General features: G+C 30.3%; 1 protein-coding gene across 1 annotated transcript; it reads left to right on the forward strand.

The window, feature by feature from the left end:
• Window positions 1–658: 658 nt before the first annotated feature.
• LOC136220520 (MYB-like transcription factor ETC3) lies at window positions 659–1,247 on the forward strand. The gene is made up of 3 exons (XM_066008339.1): window positions 659–789; window positions 897–984; window positions 1,058–1,247. The coding sequence occupies exons 1-3, from the start codon at window positions 744–746 to the stop codon at window positions 1,188–1,190; spliced, it is 267 nt and encodes an 88-aa protein (XP_065864411.1). The 5' UTR covers window positions 659–743; the 3' UTR covers window positions 1,191–1,247.
• The last annotated feature ends 21,646 nt before the right edge of the window (window positions 1,248–22,893 follow it).

Consider the following 22,893-nt stretch of genomic DNA (forward strand, 5'->3'; position numbering starts at 1 on the left):
CAAATACATGTAAGATAGAAAACAATTAGACAGAGGGCCGGTGACCGGCAAACCCTCTCCGATGCCTAAGTCAGTATGATAATACATAGCTTAGAGAGAATGAAATAGTATTGTAGTGTTCAGAATTGTGTACCTTCCTTCTTGAACTTGACTCCTATTTATAGATATTTGAACTTGAACTTGGATACACGTGCCACCACCATATTGGTCCAGAATCTAAATTCCCACACCAAATGGCTTTGGCGTATGTTTGAGGTCCAAGACCTTTATCCCTGCTTTTTTGTCAAAAACCCTTGGGACCCTAAGTGGGTCGACCCAAAAATATAGACTAATGGGGTTTTAAGAACCAATCTTAATTATACACCATATCACTTTGTATAAGCTTAATTGGTTTAGATGAAAAACAAGTGCATATTTAATATATAGTTGTCAAGAATTAAAATCAAAGGAAAATGAAAATATGTAAGAGATTTATAAATGTAAAAGAATACAACAAGAAATGACATTTTTATTAGATTATACATTAAGCACAAAAATAAAAAATATCCAAAAAAGGGTGTATATAAAACATTAGTACACAAGTTGAAGTTGCATCATGTGTATATATAAGATTCTGTTTAGGGAACTATTTGATTTCACGTTCTCTTTCTTATCTTAAACCTCACAACTCCTAACTAGAGAGAGAAATTCTCTCTGTCTCTATACCTTCCATTCCATTTTCCATTGCAGAAAATAGAAAGGCTATGGATAGACGACCAAGACCCAAGACTACTTCTCATTATTCTCAAGGTTTATGTCCTTTTCTTCTCATACTCTTCCTCTCTCTCTGTTCATACATGCTTTCTTAATTACGACTAATTAATGACTAAATACAATTCTTAACTTTGTTTCTGCAGAGGTTAGTAGTATCGAATGGGATTTCATTAACATGTCCCAACAAGAAGAAGATCTCATTTATAGAATGTATAGGCTTGTTGGGGACAGGTAATTACTTATTAATTACCCTTAATCTTGAGAGAAACTTTAGGATTCAAAAGTTAATTAATTATGGAAACAGGTGGGGTTTGATAGCAGGTCGAATTCCAGGACGAAAAGCAGAAGAAATAGAGAGGTTTTGGATAATGAGACATGCTCATCTATTTGCTGCTAGACGAGACCAACACACCTTATCAGCTCAAACTCTTGATTGATTAATGTCTTTTTCTTGTTCTTGTGTTTTTCTATCCATTAATTAATATATTTCTCTCTTTTTTCTCTTCATTACTTCAAGTAAGGTCTTAACATAATTGAAAATATATTATTTATTTGTAAACGATGTGAGATTTATTCATCAATGTCAAGAATTTGCCTTAGTAATGATGTACTTTTCCAAAGTGGAGATAGAGACCTCTCTTTTCACCCTATAGAGATCTCTATCCCCATGGATGATGTACTTTTTTGAATTAAGAAATTTATATTTTATATGAATTTGTAGATGTTTACTTTTCATATTTGGTGAAATAATACATGCTTATGAATTATGATTGATTTCTTTTACCAATTATAATTGCATTAAATTGCTTAAGAATTGCTCGTGACTGTGGATATCGAACAATCATCGTTACAACTACTAAAATTCCCAAAAAAAATTGACAAATTAGTAAGAGGTTATTGTTGGTGATGTGCTTGAGACGGACTGTGATTTTGGATCTATTGAATTTGTGTTTGAAAGGCGACAAGCGAATACGGTTGCAACATAAATTAGCGGCTTGGGTTCGTTCTCTTAATCATTTGAAAATTCTTATTGAAGATTTCCCTCTTTGTGTTTTGCCTTGTATTATAATGATGGTATTTCGGTTCCTATTAAAACAAGCCTTTTGTTGTTGATAAAAAAAATTTGCATCAAATGAAAATATTAAAAATTAAGAAATAAAAAGTGAGGATAGACACGAGATCTTTCCCCATATGAATAAGGCAAAAAGCATCCTGAGGCCCCTGATCTTTCATTGTTTGGTGCATTAAGCCCTCGGTCTTTTATTTAGACACATTAAGCCCCTGATCTTTCATCATTTGGTGCATTAAGCCCTCAATCTTTCATTTAGACACTTTGAGCCCTTGATCTTTCATATATGAGTGTATTAGGCCCTTCCGTAAATCAATTAATATATAGGTTTATTAAGGGCATGTTTGGTTAGGTTTATATAACTGCAGCGTTTCGCATTTTCTCTGGACACTGCAACATTTTGGAGCTTTTCACGAAAAGCTCTTTTCATGAACAGTTGTTTGTAGTTACTTGTTATTGATAAAATTATCTTCTTATTTCCACAAAATGTGCTTCAATTTTAACATTATTTTTATTTTTAGAACATAATTATCGAAAAACAAGGTTTTATTGTGTTCAATAAATTTTTTATTTTTTATTTAAATTATTTTTATTAATTTGTATAATATATTTTTTATTTTAGAATTTTTTATTTTTAGAACATCATTTGTTGTCACACCAAACATGCCCTTAATAAACCTATATATTAATTGATTTACGGAAGGACCTAATACACCCATATATGAAAGATCAATGGCTCAATGTGTCTAAATGAAAGATCGAGGGCTTAATGCACCAAATGGTGAAAAATCAGGGGTTCAATGTGTCTAAATAAAAGATCGAGGGCTTAATGCACCAAACAATGAAAGATCAAGGGCCTCATGATGCTTTTTGCCTATGAATAACAATGAGGTAATATTTTCCAAGATTCCCCATCTAAACGGGGATGAGAAATAGAAAGTAGTTCATATTCTTATCTCATCCATTTGCAATACTATTTATAGTCCTTAGTAAATTTTAATAGATCTAACGAAAAATAACAAATTCTTTATGTTAAAATAATTAAAAGAGAATTATATGTAAAAATTGTGATGACAAATGTAAATAAAATTGGGATAAGCATTAATACTTCTAACAAATGTAATGGTAAAATTATATACCACTATCGTTTTCAGGTAAGATTAAGTTTATTGTTTATATAACTTAAATTTTGAATAAGTAGGGTTGAGTATTATTTAATTATCACATCGAAGTTTGTAAATAGTTTATCGATAAATTAAAGCACTTTCGTGCATTTTGGCAGGTTATCTGTAACTGCGTTAATAACCTCGTAACATTTTAACAATTTTTTTTATTAACTTATATATGTCGCACTTGTTGATATTTTGACAGGTTATTTGTAGTCGTGTTAGTAACACTGTAAATTTTTTGAAACCATGTGACAGAAAAATAACACGTTAATTAACAATAAACCGATTTGTTGAAGTTTTATGTTAGGTATGAGTAAAATTCCACTTGCTTGGAAATTTTTATGAGTAAAAACTACCTTTTGAATTTTCTTCCAATAATAAAAAGAGGATTGTGTACTTTTTCTTTTACATTCTTTGCATTTTCTTCTATACTGTGCTTTTTCAGGCATTTTCCCTTTTGATTCCCATACCAAATCTTCAACCTTCTTATTGATAACCATTCAGTTTTTGTGATTTCCTTTCTATTGCTTTGAACTGAGTATTTAAAATAATACCATTCTAGTGATAAATCCCTTGTGGTGTATAATGAGGAGTTTGAAGAAGTTTTTGATGTTCATAGGTCATCATCGAAATCGTCTGGTTGCAATGGTGATGAGTTTTCTGATAGGGAGACCTTGGTTACCCAAGAAGAGGTTGATGCTGGGAAAGTTAGGATTCGTAGAGAGAAGTCCAAAATTTTGGTCCACCACTAAAAACTTTCATCGTTTGGTATCTGTTTTCTTCTATGCACTTTTTTTTTTAGTTGCGCCCCTTATACTTCTGCTTAAACTTGATTTATGTTAACATGTTTGTTTGTTTTTTGAAGTATGTTAACATGTTTGTTAAGTGATTATATACTTAAGCATTAAATCAAGCAAAACATAAAAGGCCTTAAAGAAGATAAAGACCAAAAGCTTAAATTCTGGAACCAAGACTAGAAGCCCAAACAAACTAGAAGCCTAGAAGCTGAAAGAGACGGACAAGCTAGCATTGACGCTGTCACATCACGCCTTTTTCCCATTCTAGCAACAAGTACAAGCTACAGAAGCCTTGTCCCCTTAACGTCTCTTTGTACATACCTAAGATGGAAAGTTGAGAGACTGCAAATCTGCTTTATTTATATGTTGAAAGATTTGATTGTAAGAATGGAAAGAGTAGAGAATTAGCAAACTCACATGAAACAAGACAATTCTTTCAAAAGAAATTGTAATTAAACAAAAGGAATTGGAAGCTTGGTGAATATAGAACTTGGAAATAATAACGAACTTAAGGATCAAAAATATGGGGAAGCTTGAGAAATAAGAAAAATGATGATTTGGGGGAATGAAAAAAGAAGTAGAATAAAGAGGCTCAAATACAATTTTGATTTTTGGGTTTTGATATGTTGTTGTGTTGTAAGTCTTCAACGAAAAAATCAACTCTTTTTATAGTTGTTGCTCGCACAAAACCATTGGAAACCGGTCTTCCACTATTCCATTTTGGCTCAAATGTTTATAGCATGCCCTCCTCATCTTGGGGGACAAAGATTCCACCTTAGAACGTGGGTTCGGGTCAATTAGAGTTATTGAAAAAATTAATTTCCAAACAGACACATTTTTCGCAACCTTATGCATATCTATTAGAAAAATATTTATATCTCGTTCAAGACTACTTTAGACTCCATTAGTAGTCCCTAAAATCGTAACAAAACAAGGAACCAGGATTCCAACAAAATGTACTCTTAAAAAAAATCAGGTTTCTATAAGAAACGTCAATGCTTAAAATAGGCTTTAAAAATTGACTAATTCTTCCTTAAACTCCTAAAAGTTCCTTTAAACAATTACTAATTTATCTCTATGATTTAGAGATAATAAATCACAATCTCTTTTTGAGAAGAAAGATAATTGTTTCATTCATAGGAAAAATAGTACATCTCGACATAAGTAATTAAAAAATTACAATCCAGAAGCAAATTAAAGAAGTTTGATTCTGCATCTTCAATATCATGGATCGTGCTTGAAATTGTTTTCGCACAACGACGAGAAATACACTCCATCTAGAATTGATTCTATAGTATTTTTCTCAAGGAATAACATCTGATTTTTCAATGAGCCAGATATATGTGATGATAGACAAAACTCTTATGTTTTTTTCATGAAGAAAAACATGATAACACCCATATAGGGAGAAATACGACAACCATCCATATATGGAGATATACCACAACCACTTATATAGAGAAAAAGAACAAAAAAACTAAAAATAAAGAAGACATATTCTGTTCTGGTTAAAAACCAAAAGAAAATTCCAAAATCTGAATGGAGAATATGAAAGTTTCTCGACAGCTAATCCCCACCAGACCCGGATGTGATTCGAACCCATGACCTCCCAAGGCATAAGTAAACTCTCAACCACCATGCTAAGAGTTTCACCACGATTTGGCCTTAATGTATGAAATGATACAAATACAATTATAATATTCCAAATAATATCAATTTTAGCCTTACATCACTGAAAATTTGAAAAGACTTATTTGACTGTCATGTAACGGTCACGCCAGATCTTCCAGACAAGTTTGTCGATATACTGAAGCAGTTTGGTATGTTTTTTGTTGGTTATTTGTAATTATATTAGTAACACAATATATATTTTAGACATTTTGACAAAAAAAAAACTTGTAATCAATTTATATGGCATATTTAATTGTTAGCATTTTAATAAGTATTTCGTAATTGTGTTATTAACATACTGAATATATATTTGATATAATTGATATTTAGAAGGTCTGAAGTGACAGTTAAATAACAGTCAAATCGATCTTTTTAAATTTTTGATATCATACGGTTAAAATTGATCTTGTTTGAAAACATTAGGATTAAATTCATACCATTTCATAGTTAAAACTAAATTCGCACTTACCTAAAACATTAGGATTAAATTTGAACTTTATCCATTTGTTTATTTTATTTGTTATATGCCCCAATAAGTACGTAGAAACATAGTAATAAATTATATTCTCAAATATTTATACTTTTCTTTTGGCTTCATGATTGAATTAGAAAATCATTAAATGCTGCCAAAACTTTCTTTCACTTCACCTAGCTGCCACATCATCATGTTGTTCGTGATCAGCTCCGTTTGTTTTACCTACAGTTTGTTGTTCCTGTTCGCTGTTTGCTGTTACGGTTTGCTATTTGTTATTACTGTTGTTGTTCGAAAAAGCTGATTTTCCAAAAAGCAGAGATTCTCTGCTTTTGTAAAAGGTTGCTTTTCAGGTGTAAAAAGCAAACATTAGATCACTAATCAAACATCTAATATTACTTTTCAGATGTAAAAGTTAAACAGAAGGTAACTAACCAAACACCTAAAACTCTTCTTTTTGAAGTGAAAAGACAAACATGAGCATGAAAAGAAGCAATCAAACACTCTTATGTTTATTTGGTTTTTACTTCCATACAAAATATGTAACAAAATAACACACTACTCCCAATAATTGAACTACAACATATATTTCTTTGAAATTTAATATGAAAATATTTTCATTATTTTAACTTCTTTTTGTTAATTTGACTTATGTTGTCCGATTAATTGAATGATATGCATATCCAAATTGTAACCATAAAGTTTTTTTTTTTTGTTTAATGCATATCCAACTCTAATACGAGTTCTTATATTAAGGGTTCGTTTGTTTTATCTACTGCTTGTTGTTGTTGTTTGCTGTTTACTGTTACGGTTTGTTGTTGCTGTTACAGTTTGTTGTTTCCTGTTGGAAAAAGCTGCTTTTCCAAAAAGCAGAGATTCTCTGCTTTTGTAAAAGGCTGCTTTTCAGGTGTAAAAGGCAAACAGGAGATCACTAATCAAACACCTAATGTTGTTTTTCAATTGTAAAAGGCAAACAGGATGTTATCAACCAAACACCTAAAACTCTCACTTTTAAAGTGAAAACAAAAGGAGCCTGAAAAGGAGCAACCAAACACCCCCTAAGTATCGGGTCTTCCATGTCACTCGGAGGACCCTCAATTCACATTTGGACACGTATATTGTGACCCCACGTAATAATTAAAATAGTGAAACATCTTATAATATGCGTGAGTCCATGTTACACGTATCAAAATATGTATGGAATGTCCTCCATTTGACATGGAGAACCGGGTGCTTCTAATAATTTTCCCTCTAATACGGCTCCCGTGGGGTATGCTTTATACTTTTTCCATTCCATAACCGTCTCATTTAATTCTTGGATACCTGCGAATATCCTTTGATACAGATTAATTTCGGAACGTGTTAGTTTTAATCGTAAACTAACAAATATGTTCTTCTCTAGCTAAACTAGAAGGAGTGAATCCCAATTTCATGGACTAAATCCATAGGAATAATAAAATCCCCATTGTTGAAGGTAGAACCTTAACAAAACTTCACAAGGAAGAAGATATAATATTGATTGATAAAAAAGTTAACATTACAAAGAGAAAGATATGAATTTATATCATCTCAAAAACCTAATTGCCAAATTACTAAAAGGGTGAATTACCTAACTAATTAGAATACAAAGCTAAAGGGTAAATTAGGTTAATGGTAAAGGGGTGGCATGGTTGTAAATAAGGAGTGACAGAGTTGTAATTAGGTAGTGGCAAAGGTGTAATTAAAGAGTGATCCCAAGCATGAAGAACTTGGTGAAGAAGTATCCTACAGACGGGACACGCCCCGCGTAGGTCTGGCTACGCCCCGCGTGATGCAGCTCCTGATCCTGGTGCGTCTTGTTGGTGGGGCTTACGTGTGGCGTCTCTAGGGTTACGCCCCGCTTAGTTGATCTCCTGAGTAGAACTCGTTCCGGATGTTTGATCTGCGCCCCGCGTATGAGAAGCACGTTCCGCGTCCTTGGGAGTACGCCCCGCGTACCTGACCTCCTGGAACTGTTTCTCTTGAAGGTTCGCTCCACGCTTTGCGTACTGGACAATACGCTCCGCGTGGAATGCCTTAGTGATCCCCCCCTTCCGCGCGGATTTCTTCCTTTCTCACGGCTCCGGATACACGCTCCGCGTGTTTTATTTTACGCCCCGCGTACGAGTGCAAGATGCCCTCATCATCCTTACTCATGAAGAATTAATACATAAAACAAAACATATTATAACTTTAAAAAAGTATAAATTAAATAAATCAATAAGAATAAAATAGTTTAGTGGTGTTAATCAATAGTTAAAAACAAAATATTATGGTTTCAATTCACACATTTAGGATCGGATAATACGAAACACATACGGATACAGTACCCGTTGTCATTCCTTATCAGAAATACTCAACGAAGATTGAACCACTAAATAAAGGCAGTGCGGGCACTCGCAAAGGACAATCGATGAAGGGATTAAGAAAATTCTTTCCCACCTAAAGACAAGACGCAAGTAAGTATTATGGATATCCAAGCCCTTCAAAAATAGTCTCCCACAAAGAGGAAGAAAGTTAGAACACAACTTCCACGTAGAAATAGGGTCACTAATGAATAGGGTCCGTAATGAAGTTCCACAAGAATGGTTATACTCAACAATTGAGGGTCTTGAAATTTAAGACCACCAATTTCCTTTGGATCGCACATGTTTTCTCAATAGGCAGAGCCTTAAATTTATATTTAGAAGGCTAATTTTAGCCTTGTGGCTAATGTCAAAGTGTTGTTTTATAAAATTTAAAATTATTGGCTGAAAAAATAAGTTTTTAACTGAATATTATAAATGTTAAAATTATTAAATGATATAACTATTTGATAAATATTAAAAATAAGTGCTCAATTTAAAAATATTAGTTGTTAATGTTCAACTTAAAAGTTTAAATGGAGTTGGTTTTTTTTTTTGCTTTTTTGCCCTCCAACATCTTAAAACTTCATCGTTTTGGTATGTTGAATGCTAGTAAAAAATTAAAATTATGATATGTTTAATGTTTTATAAATCTAAGAGTTAATTTAAAAAAAAAAAACATATGTGGCTTTACATATTTACTGATCGGTATATGTGGTTTGTTTTTATCCTAAAACAAATTTTGTGCTTTCCGCCATTAGCAAAATCAAGAAAATCTTTAACATTATTAAAATACTGACGTGATAGGATGTAATTTTGGAAAATAAAAATTTACTTTGAAAAGTCTTCTTTAGACATGGAGCTTATTGCCTCTTTGGGAAATCATATGGAGAATTGATTCAAGTTGTTCTAAGTTGCATCATAAACCACCAAGTTTCTCGGTCCAATAGATTAAGGGTCTACTTGGTTCAGCTACTTGCTAATAGCGGTTTCGGTTGCTATTAGCTGTTTGCAGTAAGCTGTTAGCTATTTAATTACTAGTGTCTGGTAAAATTATATTAAACTGTTGTTGTTCGGATTTAAAATGTTTAACGTGGACATTTTTAAATTAATCAGCGAAGAAATTATAAAAGGAAAAATGTGAAAAAATGCCCATAACGTTTACAACTAGGAATAATTGTGTAATTTTACTCATAATGTTGGTAGCTAAAAGCAATTTTACCCCTAACATTAGCAAGTTGGGTCAATTTCAGATATTATTAGAAAACATAAATACTCTACACCAATTGCACATATCAGTAGTTCTATAAAAGAGATTTCATATTTTTTGTGATTTAATAATAAAATTGAAAATTAATATTTATAAGGTGAAATATTTGAGATTTTTTTGTCCAACTAAAGGCAATATTTTTTTTTCTTAAAAAAATTACACGTCTAATCATATGTTTGTAATCTCTTACTAACGATGATAAAATGGTGCACATGTGTAGTGTAAATGGCAACATTCATGACAATAAGACAGTTTAATAAATTATTTCTCAAATTATTTAGGGGTAAAATTGCTCTTGACTGCCAATGTTAGGGGTATAATTGCACAATTTTAGACGTTAAGGGTAAAATTGCTCCTAGCTATAAATGTTAACGGTATTTTTGCACCTTATCCTATTATAAAATAAAAAAATGTATTATACAAATTAATAAAAAAGAATCTATATAAAAAATGAAAAAATTATTGAACGCAACAAAACCTTGCTCTTCGATAATTATATTGTAAAAATATAAATAATGTTAAAGAATAAACATGGTTTGTGGAAATAAGAAGGATAATTTTGTCAATAACAAATAACTACAAATAGCTGTTTTATGAAAAGCTCTAAAATGTTGTAGTTTCTAGAGAAAATGTTAAACGTGGCGGTTATATAAACCTAACCAAATATTATATTTCATGCGGTTTGGAGAGAAACGCTAAACACCCTCTAAGTTCCATTTGCTCATTCATTGAATAAGGGTAACATTGGCTTAAAGCATTATTTGGCCCCTGACCTTTCCAAAATTGTGTCATTTGGCCCCTGATCTATTATTTGGTCACATTTGGCCCTTGACCTATTCCATTTGGTAAAATTTCACTTAATTTGTATGAATACTTAATGGAATTGTATCTCATTGATAAATAACGATATTTTGACACTTAGACTTGAAACGTGATATTTCTTAAAGTTTTTTTTTTTCATGAGATAATGATTAATTAGATTAAAAAAAGAAAAAAACAAAAAACAAATCCTAAACTAAAATCTATTAAGTTCAAGTGTCAAAATATCGTTACTTATCAATGAGAGAATGATTCGGTTAAGTTTGAATCCAAATTGGGTGAAAGTTCACCAATTTGGGATAGATTAGAGGCCAAATGTAATCAAATAATAGGTTAAGGGCCAAATCATAAAATTTTGAATAGATCAGGGTCAAATAGTGCTTTAAGCCGGATAACATTTGCATAGTTGAAACAAGCACTCGAGGTGTACAAAAAAACATATATGAAGCAATTTGAAAAGGATTTAACAAGTTTTTTAAGGTTACCATTTCTACCATTCTAGAAATTCTATAACAAAAAATAAAATAAAAAGAGAAGAAGAATTTAATTTTTGAAAGTCATTTTTTTTTTCAAAAATACCCCTGTCACGTTAGTATTTTTAACAAGTTAAAGATTTATCTTAATTCTGTTTTTTTTTTTTTTTTGAACAATCTTAATTCTGTTAATAGTGTAAACCATAAAGTTTGTTTTGGGATAAAAAAAATCACATGTACCAAGTAAAAACCGTAGGTTTTTTTAAATTAATCCTAAATTTAACGCTAATTTTTTAAAAATTAGATAACTTTTATTTTTTTATTTTTAATTATAAATTTCCTAAAATTTTCATCTAAGTAAAATTTAAATTAAAAATTAAGTTTTTTTAGTTTCAGAAGTAAAAAAATTGATTTAGAAAAAAAATAGTTTAAAAATGTTAAAGAAAATAAAGAGAACATGAAAGTAATTAACAATAACATGATTATTTAGAAAAGAAAATTCAAATAAATAAATAAAAGTAAAAAAATAGTTTTTTATATTAAAAAATTGCATCTTAATCAAGTCAATTATCCTAAAATATAATAATAATAATACTATATATACACCAATATATATATATATACTATATATAATAGCGGAAGCAGAGAGAAATAAGAAGAAGTATTTTAGAGGCATTTTTTATGAGTTGTCAACGTAGTAAAAAATCAAAATTAAAAAGATTTAATTGATTAAAAGTAACAGATTTATATTTATAAAATATTAAATAATTACTCACCCATTAATTAAAATAATAAAAGAAAGTAAAAGTTATAAGAAGATGAAAAAAAGACAAAGTAAAGGAAATCCAAAAGTCACAAATAAACTTCTATATAAAGCATGATCGATAGTATTCCACCATTATATTCATTGGTCATGATACATAGTATTATATTTCTTAATGTAATTTTTCAATTTTTTTCATATGTTGTATTTATTTTGTTCTCAATTGTGTTATTTTTTTTATTTTTATTAAACCATAGTTGTTATAGTTTCATCATTCAGATCCATTTTTGTCGTTACCCAGGTTCTATACCTCTCGCTACCTTATCCATACTTTCTTTTTTATTTGTCTTTTTTTTTTCAAACTGATATCTCCAATTGAAGAAATCTGATACAAATAGAAGATGCATGGACAACTAGAATCGGGAAACACAAAAGTGTCAATTTACAAGAAATTCTTATGTTTCTCAAGGTAATTATCCAATTTTTTCATATGTTGTAGTTATTTTTGTTCTCAATTGTGTTGTTTTATTTTTATTAAACAATAGTTGTTATAGTTTTATCTTTCAGAGATGAAATTTTATTTATGTCCTTACCCAGGTTCCATACCTCTCGCTACCTTATCCATATTTTCTTTTTTTATTTGTCATTTTTTTCAAGATGATATTAATTAAGAAAAATATTATTATTTGAATCTCTTCCAACTCTCAAATGTTGAACATAATGATTCTAATTAATAGAATTAATTCCACATATTAACTATAAAATGTTTTTTTATACTGAGTGGATTTAATTGCGATTTAATTCTATTTAACTAAAATTAATTTATGGACTTAATATTTCATAAGAAAAAATAAAAAATTAATTAATGGGTAAAAAATATTTCCACTTTCTTTATATGCTTATATCTTGAATTCTCTCTTATTTTCGGAAAAAAAAAACGAGAGGAAAATAGTTCTCTCTTAATTATATTTTTTATCCCTTTATTTTTGTTTTCTATTCTTTTGTTTGTTTTTCTTGCTTACGAAATTCAAGAATATATAATTATTAGAAAATATTAACGAAGTTAAATAAGTGATATCTGCGAGCGTGACTGATATTCTATACAGTGAAAGAATGAAGAACAAATTGATTGAATGTCTTGATGAGATATTATGAGATAAAAATGGGAGAAATCATCACCTTAAGCTGATTCAATTGGATATATTGGGTTATTATAGTGGAATGAATAATTGAATTCGAATACTTGGTATTCTTGAAATTCCATCAAGCACAATGATTATCATCAAGATGAATTTGTGATATGAATTTTATTTTTTTATACGTAACAAATTGAATGGGTAAATTACATACGTGGTGTACAACCTTTATCCCAAATCACATTTCGGTGTACAACCAAAATTTTGTCACACTAAATCGTACGAACTTCAGGTGACCTCCCACTAAAATGTACAGCCGGTTTTTTTTATTGTAAAATTAAAAAAAGTGGGACCCACTCTTTATGGAATGACTAATATAGTCTTATTCTTTGTAAATTTACTAAAATACCCTCATCTTCTTCCTTCAACCATTTTCTCCCATTTCTCTCTCTACATCTTCTCTCTCACTTCTCTCTCTTGCTTAGAATGAAAATCAAGATTTGGAGGAGTTGTGGGTTTTTTGTGCAATTTCTCAAACTTATCTTTTTCCCTAATTCAGGCCATTTTGCATTTCATCGCTAATATAATATCACAGAACCCCAAATCAGAATTTCCATAAATTCTCAGGGGACAAACACATAGCAATCAATAATAATAAAAAAGAAAGTAATACCTCAAGCTTTTCATGCCTGTCATCTTCATCTTGAAGCATGTGGGTCATTTTGCGAGTCAATTCAACAATGTAATCGTCGTCTTGGTCACTTTCCGACTCGGTGCCGGTGGAGCCCTGTTCTGAGCTGAAAATAGACCCAACACCAGATCACTTCCAATTTTGGTCATCCTCTTTCCCGCCGCGCCGCCTACAATTTATCACTTCCAACGGTATGATTCATACTCTTTTCCTTCCTCTCTTTCCTAATTCCATTTACATTCTTCTTCGACTCAACCCGATGTTTCTTCTTCTTAATTTTCAGTTTTAGTTGATTTTCTTACTGTTAGTTAACATACATCTGCAATTTCGTTCATTAATTAGATTTTGTTAATTTAGTCATTCATCTTAATTTTCACTTAGATTAGATTCCTTTTAGCTTTTGCTTTTTATGCCTTTATTTTGTTCTCTGTTTGGGGATTTTTTTGATTTTTAATTGTCATTAGCTGATTTTTTGGAAGTTCATATGTATATAAAGAGAGAGAGAGTTTTGAGAATTTTGCTTTTTCTTTTGGTTAATACCAAAAATTAGAAAGTGATGAAGAATCCACATAATTTAGAAGCATTATTCTCAGAAACAAAAAAGCAAACATATGTAATGCATTTTAATTTGGGAACATAAAAATGGTGGAGAGGTTTATAATTTTATATTACAGCAATGGAATAACAATAAGAACAATAAGCATTAGGCCAAATCAATTCCATGGAAGAAAGCAGAGAAGAAACTAGTTTAAAAGAAATGCATATAAATGGTAGAGAGAGAAAGAGAGAGGGGTGAGAGAGAAATGGTAGAGAGTGGAGTGAGGGAGAAATGAGAGAGAGGGGTTGAGGAAAGAAGACGAGGCTATTTTAGTAATTTTATAAGGAATGAGATTATATTAGTCATTTCATAAAAAATGGGTCCCATTTTTTCTAATTCTACAATGAAAAATGCTGACGTGGCATAGTTGACCAGCGTTGACCGGTCATAAAAACCGGCTCTACATTTTAGTGGGAGGTCACCTGAAGTTCGTACGGTTTAGTGTGACAAAATTTTGGTTGTACACCAAAGTGTGATTTGAGGTAAAAGTTGTACACCATGTATGTAATTTACCCCATATTGAATTGATAAAGTTTCTTCATTTGCAACATTAGAAAAGTATTGATTGTAATAGTTTAGAGCATAATATATTGATGTTGCTTCCATTTTAACATAGATTGTAATTCTTTTGTATCGTAGATATATTATTTAATTTTAATTGTAGTCTAATTCAATTTTTATTTAACATAGATTGTAATTCTTTTGTATCGTAAATATAATATTTAATTTTAATTGTAATTTGATTCAATTTTTGGTTTTTCATTATATTCTAATATATTTTTAATTAATTCCCTATTTTATTATTATTGTTTCACAGAATTCCAATTATAAAAAATATAAAAATATATTAAAATTATTAAAAAGTGCAAATCATTAAATTTTGTAAAAATAAATAAATCATTCACCTTTAATTAAAATTTTATAAAAAAATTAATCAATTATTTTTAAAATTAATTTAATTTAATTTGAATTATGAATAAAAAATATATATTAATTTTAAATATACATAATTAAAAAAAATTCGATAGCATGATATAAAATTATTTAAAAGTAAATAGGGAAAAGTACAAAAATAAACCTTGTGGTTAAATCTGTTTTCGAACAACACCTATGTGGTTTAAAAGTTTGTAAAATGGTACATTGAGGTTCATTCTGTTAGCAAACACATACCAAATTGACTAACGGTGTTAAAAGTCAAAAGGAAAAGAGTTAATTTGGTCCTTATATTTATTTATTTTATAAATTAAACTCCCTTATTATCTAATTATTACAAAAAATCTCCAAAATAAAAAATAAAAATCAATTACACCATCCTTTCCCTTTCTATTTAACGGTTCTTAATCAATATTATATATATATATATAAATCCTTCGCTCCAAATTGAAAGCCTCAGCTTCACACTTGAAAAAATCAGCAAACACCTTCTTCTTCCTCAACCTGAATTTCAAAACTGTAAACAAGCTATGATGATGGCGGAAGAGTTTGACAGCATCCCGTTATCTTCATCCAAAGTAAATCCAAGAAGCGACGAAGAGCAACTTACTCGAATTAAGCCCAAACCACCACTCCACCGCCGAAAATCCAACAAATGGTTAGTCTATTTATTATCCGGATTCACAATCATCTGCGTAATCCTCCTAATCTTCGCTCAATTATTGAAAGCAGGTTAATTACATCTTAAAGTCCTTAAATACCAACAAAATTAACAAAAAAAAAAGGAGAGAAAGGAGAGAGAAATAAGAAAAATAAAAAAAAATTAGAGAGATGAAGAAGATGGTGTAATTGAGTTTTATTTTTTAGTTTGGAATTTTTTTGTGATAATTAAATAATAAGGGGGTTTAATTTATAAAATAAATAAATATAAGGACTAAATTAACTCTTTTTCCTTTGACTTTTAACACCGTTAGTCAATTTGGTATATGTTTGCTAACGGAATGAACCTCAAGGTACTATTTTGCAAACTTTTAAACCACATGTGTGTTGTTCGAAAACAGGTGTAACCACAAGGTTTATTTTTATACTTTTCTCAAGTAAATATGTCAATTTATTTATTTATCTAAATTATATAAAAAAAAATTATATCCTGCATCACACGGGTTTTCGACTAGTATGAATTAAAATGGGTCAAATACATGAATATCATAATTAACTACAAAATTACAACTAAATCATATCATCAAACTTAATTCTTAGTATGTCATTGTTCTATATATATATATTATGATTTTACACCATAATTGAAAAATTCTAAACTCAAATTCATAAATTATACACTCTAGAAAATATATTCTAGACTTCTAATTTGTAAATTCTAATCCTTAAATTTTACTAGTTTGATATAATCCAAAATTATGACTTGATATAGTTGCAGATAGTTTTTAAAAGATGAATTTATGTGTAATTTTTCCAATTAAAATAGGGCTGTCAACTACCCAAACAATACTATTTAAAGGAGGAGCCGATGGTTGGGGGGATTGGGCTGGCTCTGCCCCTGAATAGGCCCAATGAATGCATCATTGACCATTAAGCTTAGAACTCCACCAAAAGAATTCTTCTTCCCATTTAGTCATCATGTCACGTAAAAACTCAGGATAGATCTTTTACTGTGCTAATAAGGGATGGTAAACAAAGTTATTATAGTATCTTTTTTTCCCCCAGTAAAAGCTGGTTAATGCACGAAAAAGGAATGAACCCTGAAGCGCACAGAACCAAGCAGGGCAAAGCCCCGTTGACCGTCGGCTCTGCCCTCAAGTATCAAGTATCGTTAGTTTTTTCCGTCTAGTCTCTCTTAATATTGATTTATATTTACTGATGATATAGTATTATTTCATTAGTTGAAGGTAATTGAGTTGGTTTAAGGGTTTTATTTTAAGGTGAAAGGTTATGAGTTCAATCTTCATTAACTCATTATTTTATTAAATAAATCTTTATTTATTTGAACTTTATTTTTTTCAAATGAGTTGTTTATTAACCTAACACTCTTGAACTTATTTTTATTATATCTCTTTTTTTAGAATTTATTATATATCTTTTTCATATAAAAAAATTCTTACTTTTGTGATCCAAATAACTTAATTTCTGAATTAAATTTTATGAAAATTATAAATAATTTATAGCTAAAAATAAAAAAGTGTAAAAATATCAAGGGGGGTAGAGAGAGAGTGTTAGATGGTAGTATTGTAATTTTATGTTAATTAAGTGCATGGTGAGTCCGAATGTTTAGTTCAAAATGGTGAAACTCACGTATCCCGATCACTAACTGATCAAATGAACTAAAATTTTCAGTCACCTTTACTTGAGTTATGTTTTTAGGATAAAATAAAATTCAAGTACCAAAGTATGAATTATGGTAAAGTTCAGGTACCATTGATGTAATTAATTCATGAAACTCATGTTGGCCGATCATTAACCGATAAAATATACTAAATTGTCCGGTTATCATTATTTCAGGTATATTTTCGGAACAAAATGTAATCTACGTACCAAAGTGTGAACTAAAATACAGTTCAATTACCATTGATGTAATTTATCCCTCTAATGACAACAAATGCCACCGCGCAACAAGGGCCTCTCGCTCCCTAGGGGAATCATAAAAGCACTAGGGGTGTAAATGAGTCGAGCTGCTTATGAGCGGCTCGATGGTCGGCTCGATAAAAGTTTGGCATGATTTGTAAACGAGCCGCTGGTGAGTACGATTTACTAGCTCGGTTCGTAAACGAGCATAGCTTGAGCAGACCAAAGTTTGGCTCGAAAGCTCGCGAGCAGCTCGATTAGAATATTTATGAACAAATTTTAGTTTTGTGTTAGCCCACAAATTAATATATAAACTTAATGTTATTTCATTTGCTATTAGATGAGTTCATTCGCAAATATAATAAATGAGTAATAGACGAACTATTTGTAAGCATCTTGTTTATTTATTCACGAACTTTGCTTGTGATATTGTTTATGTACACAATTAAAAAGTTATTTGCAAGCAAACTTCATAAATATAATTAACGATTTACTCCACCAATTCATGGTTAGATAATTTTTTTAATGAACCAAATTCAAATAGGATTTGGGTTCGAAACAAGCTCGAAGCTCGGCTCGAACTTGTTTATTTTCTAATGAGCTGAGCCGAACTTGAGCAAGCCAAAGCTCGGCTCGGTCCGACTCGATTACAGCCCTACAAATAGATGGCTTAATGAGACCCTAAATAGGTGGTTTTCATGTATTCTGTGTTTTTCTCCTATTGTGCATTTTTCATATATTCTATTTTTCATGTGTTCTCCATTTTTTGTATTTTCCCATATTTTATTTATTCTCGTATTATGTGCTTTTTCGTGGGACTGGGCGCGGATCTTAGAGAAACTGGATTGGATCGAATATCCGAGTAAAAAGATCCAGAATTGGATCGAACTATTGACTTTTTTCAAAGAACTGGACCGAACCGGACTATTGACTCTTTGTCAAAGAACTGGACCGAAATTATCAAGAACTAGACCAATAACCGAATTGGATTGGATTGGACTGAACTGGATTGAAAGAACTGAAGATTTATCATATTAAATTTATATTTTATATGAAGTTTTATTTTTTCCTATTTAGAGAAGTGTTGTATTTCCTATTTTTATTTAAGGTAGGTTGTATTTCCTATTCTTATTTAAGGTACGTTAGAATTATTAGGGTGATTTGAGGCAGGTTATATTTCCTATTCTTATTTAAGGTATGTTAGAATTATTAGGACGATGATTTATTAGGCCAACTGTATTTTCCTTGTCCCGCTTCCTATTTAAGAGAATCGGTTGGTACTAAATCTTTCTTTTTTTTTCTTCCATATTCTTCTCTCAATTCTCTCTATTCTCATTCTTTTTTCTTCCTATTCTAAAATTCTAGTTCATGAGAATCCTAGTTCACCAGAATCCTAGTTCTGACATCATCTCCTCAATTTCATTTCTAAACTGAAATCTAATTGTTTGCAATTTCAGATGGTTACAACTATCTTAGTATAAATATCACTATTTTATACTTTACTGATTTAAGCATCGGAGTGCCCCCGACCGATCCCAACAGTGCCCCCACAAGTGGAGCTCCAACAGAAGTTCGTTCGTGAGTTATCACACTGCATAACTACATAAGATTAAGCAATGTTCTTGATCCAAAATTTAAGCAATGTTCCACACAAAAAGTTGAACGTATGAGTAAACTCTAATTGTCTCCTAAGGCAAATACAAAGACAGAAATATAGAAGTTGTTAGATTCTATTTGCACAAGAAATTAATGTTGGCAGACTTATCCAAACGTATATGTGATTCATTGTGATGTTATCAACATCCAACTACCTATATATTGAGTGTTGGCCCTTGATTTATCATTCTTTCTTTATTTGGTGGTTATGGCATTTATAACATTGTTTTTAACCTGCATTCATCTAACTCCACCTTCATTTATTCTAGAAAATAATTAACAGAATCACCTAAATTTCATTTTCTAATTCTATATCTTATTCTCCATGTCAAGCTTATTATAATCAACATCAATCCCATTCCTAACATAATAGATCATAAATCAGTCAATCTACTGCTGACATCTTCATACATTATATATGGTTTAATACATCATTTGCCTCTAAACTTTCAAAGTGTCTCGATAATCATTCGATTACAAAAAAAAAAAAAAAAAAAAAATTAAAGTTACATGTGGAAGGTGTATTGCACGCGTCTTAAAATGTTATTATATGATTCACATAATAGATTCAAACATATTAAAAATGAAGTTATTACTTGCTCAACTATAAAACTTGTATTCTCTAATATTAGCATCTCATACCGTGATTTTGATCATTTTACTTTTTCAAAACACGTGCAACACATTTTCTGCATGTAACTTATTTTTTTTTGCAACCGAGTGATTAACTGATTACATTTTACGGAAGTCGAAAGGTTTTCAATTAGATATTTTATCCAAGTTGAGGGACTTTCGGAATAATTTAAAAATTCAAGAGGTCAATTAACCTTTTTGGATAAGTTTGTGAGGTAAATGATGTATTAAGCCTTATATACATGTGGATGTATAGGGCTGTAAATGAGTCGAGCAGCTCATGAGCGGCTCGGCGTTGGGTCAATAAAATCTCGGCTCGACTCGATTTTTTAATGAGCCACTCGTAAGTATAATTTTTAGGCTCGGTTTGTAAACGAGCTGAGCTTGAGCAGACCAAAACTCGGTTCGAAAGCTCACGAGCAAGCTCGATTAGAGGCTCGTGAACAAGTTCATAGTTTGCTAATTTAGGCACTTTTAAGTATTTATTTTCTAATGACTAAAGGATGTTTTATGTGTATACAATTAATATTATTTGATGTACCGAATTTGATATTATTTTGTTCGTGAACACCATAAACGAGCTCGTTCGTGAGAAAAACAAACGAGTTGTTTGTGATCAAAGCTCACGAGCACAAGAAATGAGCTTTCATAGAAAAATAAACGAGCTGCTCATGAGCAAAGCTCGTGAGTACAACAAATGAGCTGCTCACGAACAAATAAAACGAGTTGTTCGTGAGCAAGCTCGTGAGCTCGATAGACAAGCTCGGTTCGTGAGCAGCTCGTGAACAATCAAGTTGCTAAACGAGCTAAGCTCGAATAGCAAATTGAGTTCGAACCGAGCTCGAAGCTCGGCTCGATCTCAATAAGAAACTGTCGAGCTGAGTTCGAGCAGGCGAAAGCTCGGCTCGGCTCGTTTATAGCTCTATGTATAATGTTGTGATAATCATCGAGTTAAATAAAATGATGTTGCTACAAAATTTCATCTAATTCACTTTATAGCCAATATGTATGGGTTAAATGTACCATTGGTCACTGAATTTATATGGTTGTTTCAAAATGATTACTTAACTTCAATTTGTTTTAATAAAATCATCCAACTTTGATTTTTGTCCGATTAGGTCACTCCGCCAATTTCAATAGTTAAAAAGTATCGAAATAATGACATGAGTGACAGGTCAACATGAGTCAACTCAGATCTCTAACCGAAACGAAACGTGACAGCCACACGACAAGTGACGTAAGGATTAAAAAAATCCCTCAATTAAAATAGACAGTTAAGTTTATGATTTGCGCGTCTAAACTTGAAATCTAATCGAAGTGATTGACGAGGGGCACAAGAATTGAAAAAGTCTCTCTTGAATCTTTATCACCATTATAAAAACTCTTGCTAGATCATTAATTTCATTTAAGCTATTACAAATAAAAGAAAAAGATAGATAAATAAAGTAAATTAAAAGTGCTTGACACATAAATTTGGCAAAAAAAAAAATGATATTTATTGCTATAAATGATGGTCTGAATAGAAGAGTTCGAAATTAAATAATCACAATTGAAATATTATATGTTGGATAATTGTAAAATGAAACGTCAACAATTCGATAACATATGTAAGAATCAAATTGTATTAAATACAATAGTAAGAATGAAAATCAAAATTCAAACGACAAACTCGAAGCCACAGTTGACTATCTCAGCAAAGCATTGAATTAATGTCAGCTTTAGATTGACAAATACTATGATTGGTAGGCAAAATTCACGTCAATGACAAATTTGGACCAAACATTGGATGATTCGTACAAGTGCTTACGAACACGTAATTGGGTAAAATGAATGGCCGAATTGAAATTCAGGGTGTCTGGAACAAATGTTTAGAAGAAGTCAAGCTCTGTATTTCAGTAACAATCAGTTCAGTTCAGTTCAGTTCAGTAGTAATCAGTTCAGTTCAGTTTAGTTCAGTTCAGTTCAGTATTCAGTTTCAGTATTCAATAATTTATCATTATTTATTATAATTATTATATATTATTATTATTTATATATAATTTATTATTATTATCATTATTTATTTATAATTTCAGCAATTTATTATAATTATTATAATTTATTATATATTAATTTATCTATTTTCATTATAATTATATTTATATATAATTTATGCTTTGTCATTATATATATTATCATTATTTATTATAATTATAATTATTTGGTGCAACTTATTTGCAAATTTTGCGAAAAGTAAATAAATATTATATTAATACGTTTACATTACAATGCTCTAAAAAATTAACTGGCTCAACTACCTTAATATCTCAAATAGTGCAATTTTATCCCTAATATTAGAAGCCAATAGCAATTTTACCCTTAACATTGATAAATTGAGTCAAGATTTTATATTCATATGAAAATTCATATTTAGACGTTAGGAGTAAAATAACCCCGGACCCAAAACGTTAAAGGTATTTTTGTACCTTAATACTTAATTGTAAAAAAAAGTTAAGAGTGTGTATTCATATAAAAATTTGTATTTAATTTCATAGGCTTTAAATTATATATAAATTTGTGTTTGTATGTAATTTATATTTTTAATTTAAATTAGACTCATTTTTATTTAATGTCATAGGATTTTATCGAGCCTAAATTTTATTTGATATTTAATTTAGTTTAATCTTTAATAATATGTTTATTTATTATTGATATTATTTTTTTTGGTAGAAATATTATTATTATTATTATTATTATTATTATTATTATAAGCTTATTAATGTCCAATATTATCATTAAATTATTTTAAAGTCTAATATCATCATTATTGTTACGTTCGATTAAATTCGGTTAAGTTCGGTATCATTCAGTTAAGTTCAGTAGCATTCAGTTAAATTCAGTTCAGTTCAGTATTCAGTATCATTCAGTTCAGTTCAGTTCAGTTCAGTTCAGTAGCATTCAGTTCAGTTCAGTTCAGTTCAGTTTTTTTCAGTAATAAAGAACAGAGCCTCAATAGCAAATACGAACTTTAAGTGGTCTAAAATAGGAATGAAAAAACGTTGGACAGA

This window comes from Euphorbia lathyris, chromosome 2 (assembly GCF_963576675.1).
Source record: "Euphorbia lathyris chromosome 2, ddEupLath1.1, whole genome shotgun sequence".
In the NCBI taxonomy this organism is placed as follows: Eukaryota; Viridiplantae; Streptophyta; class Magnoliopsida; order Malpighiales; family Euphorbiaceae; genus Euphorbia; species Euphorbia lathyris.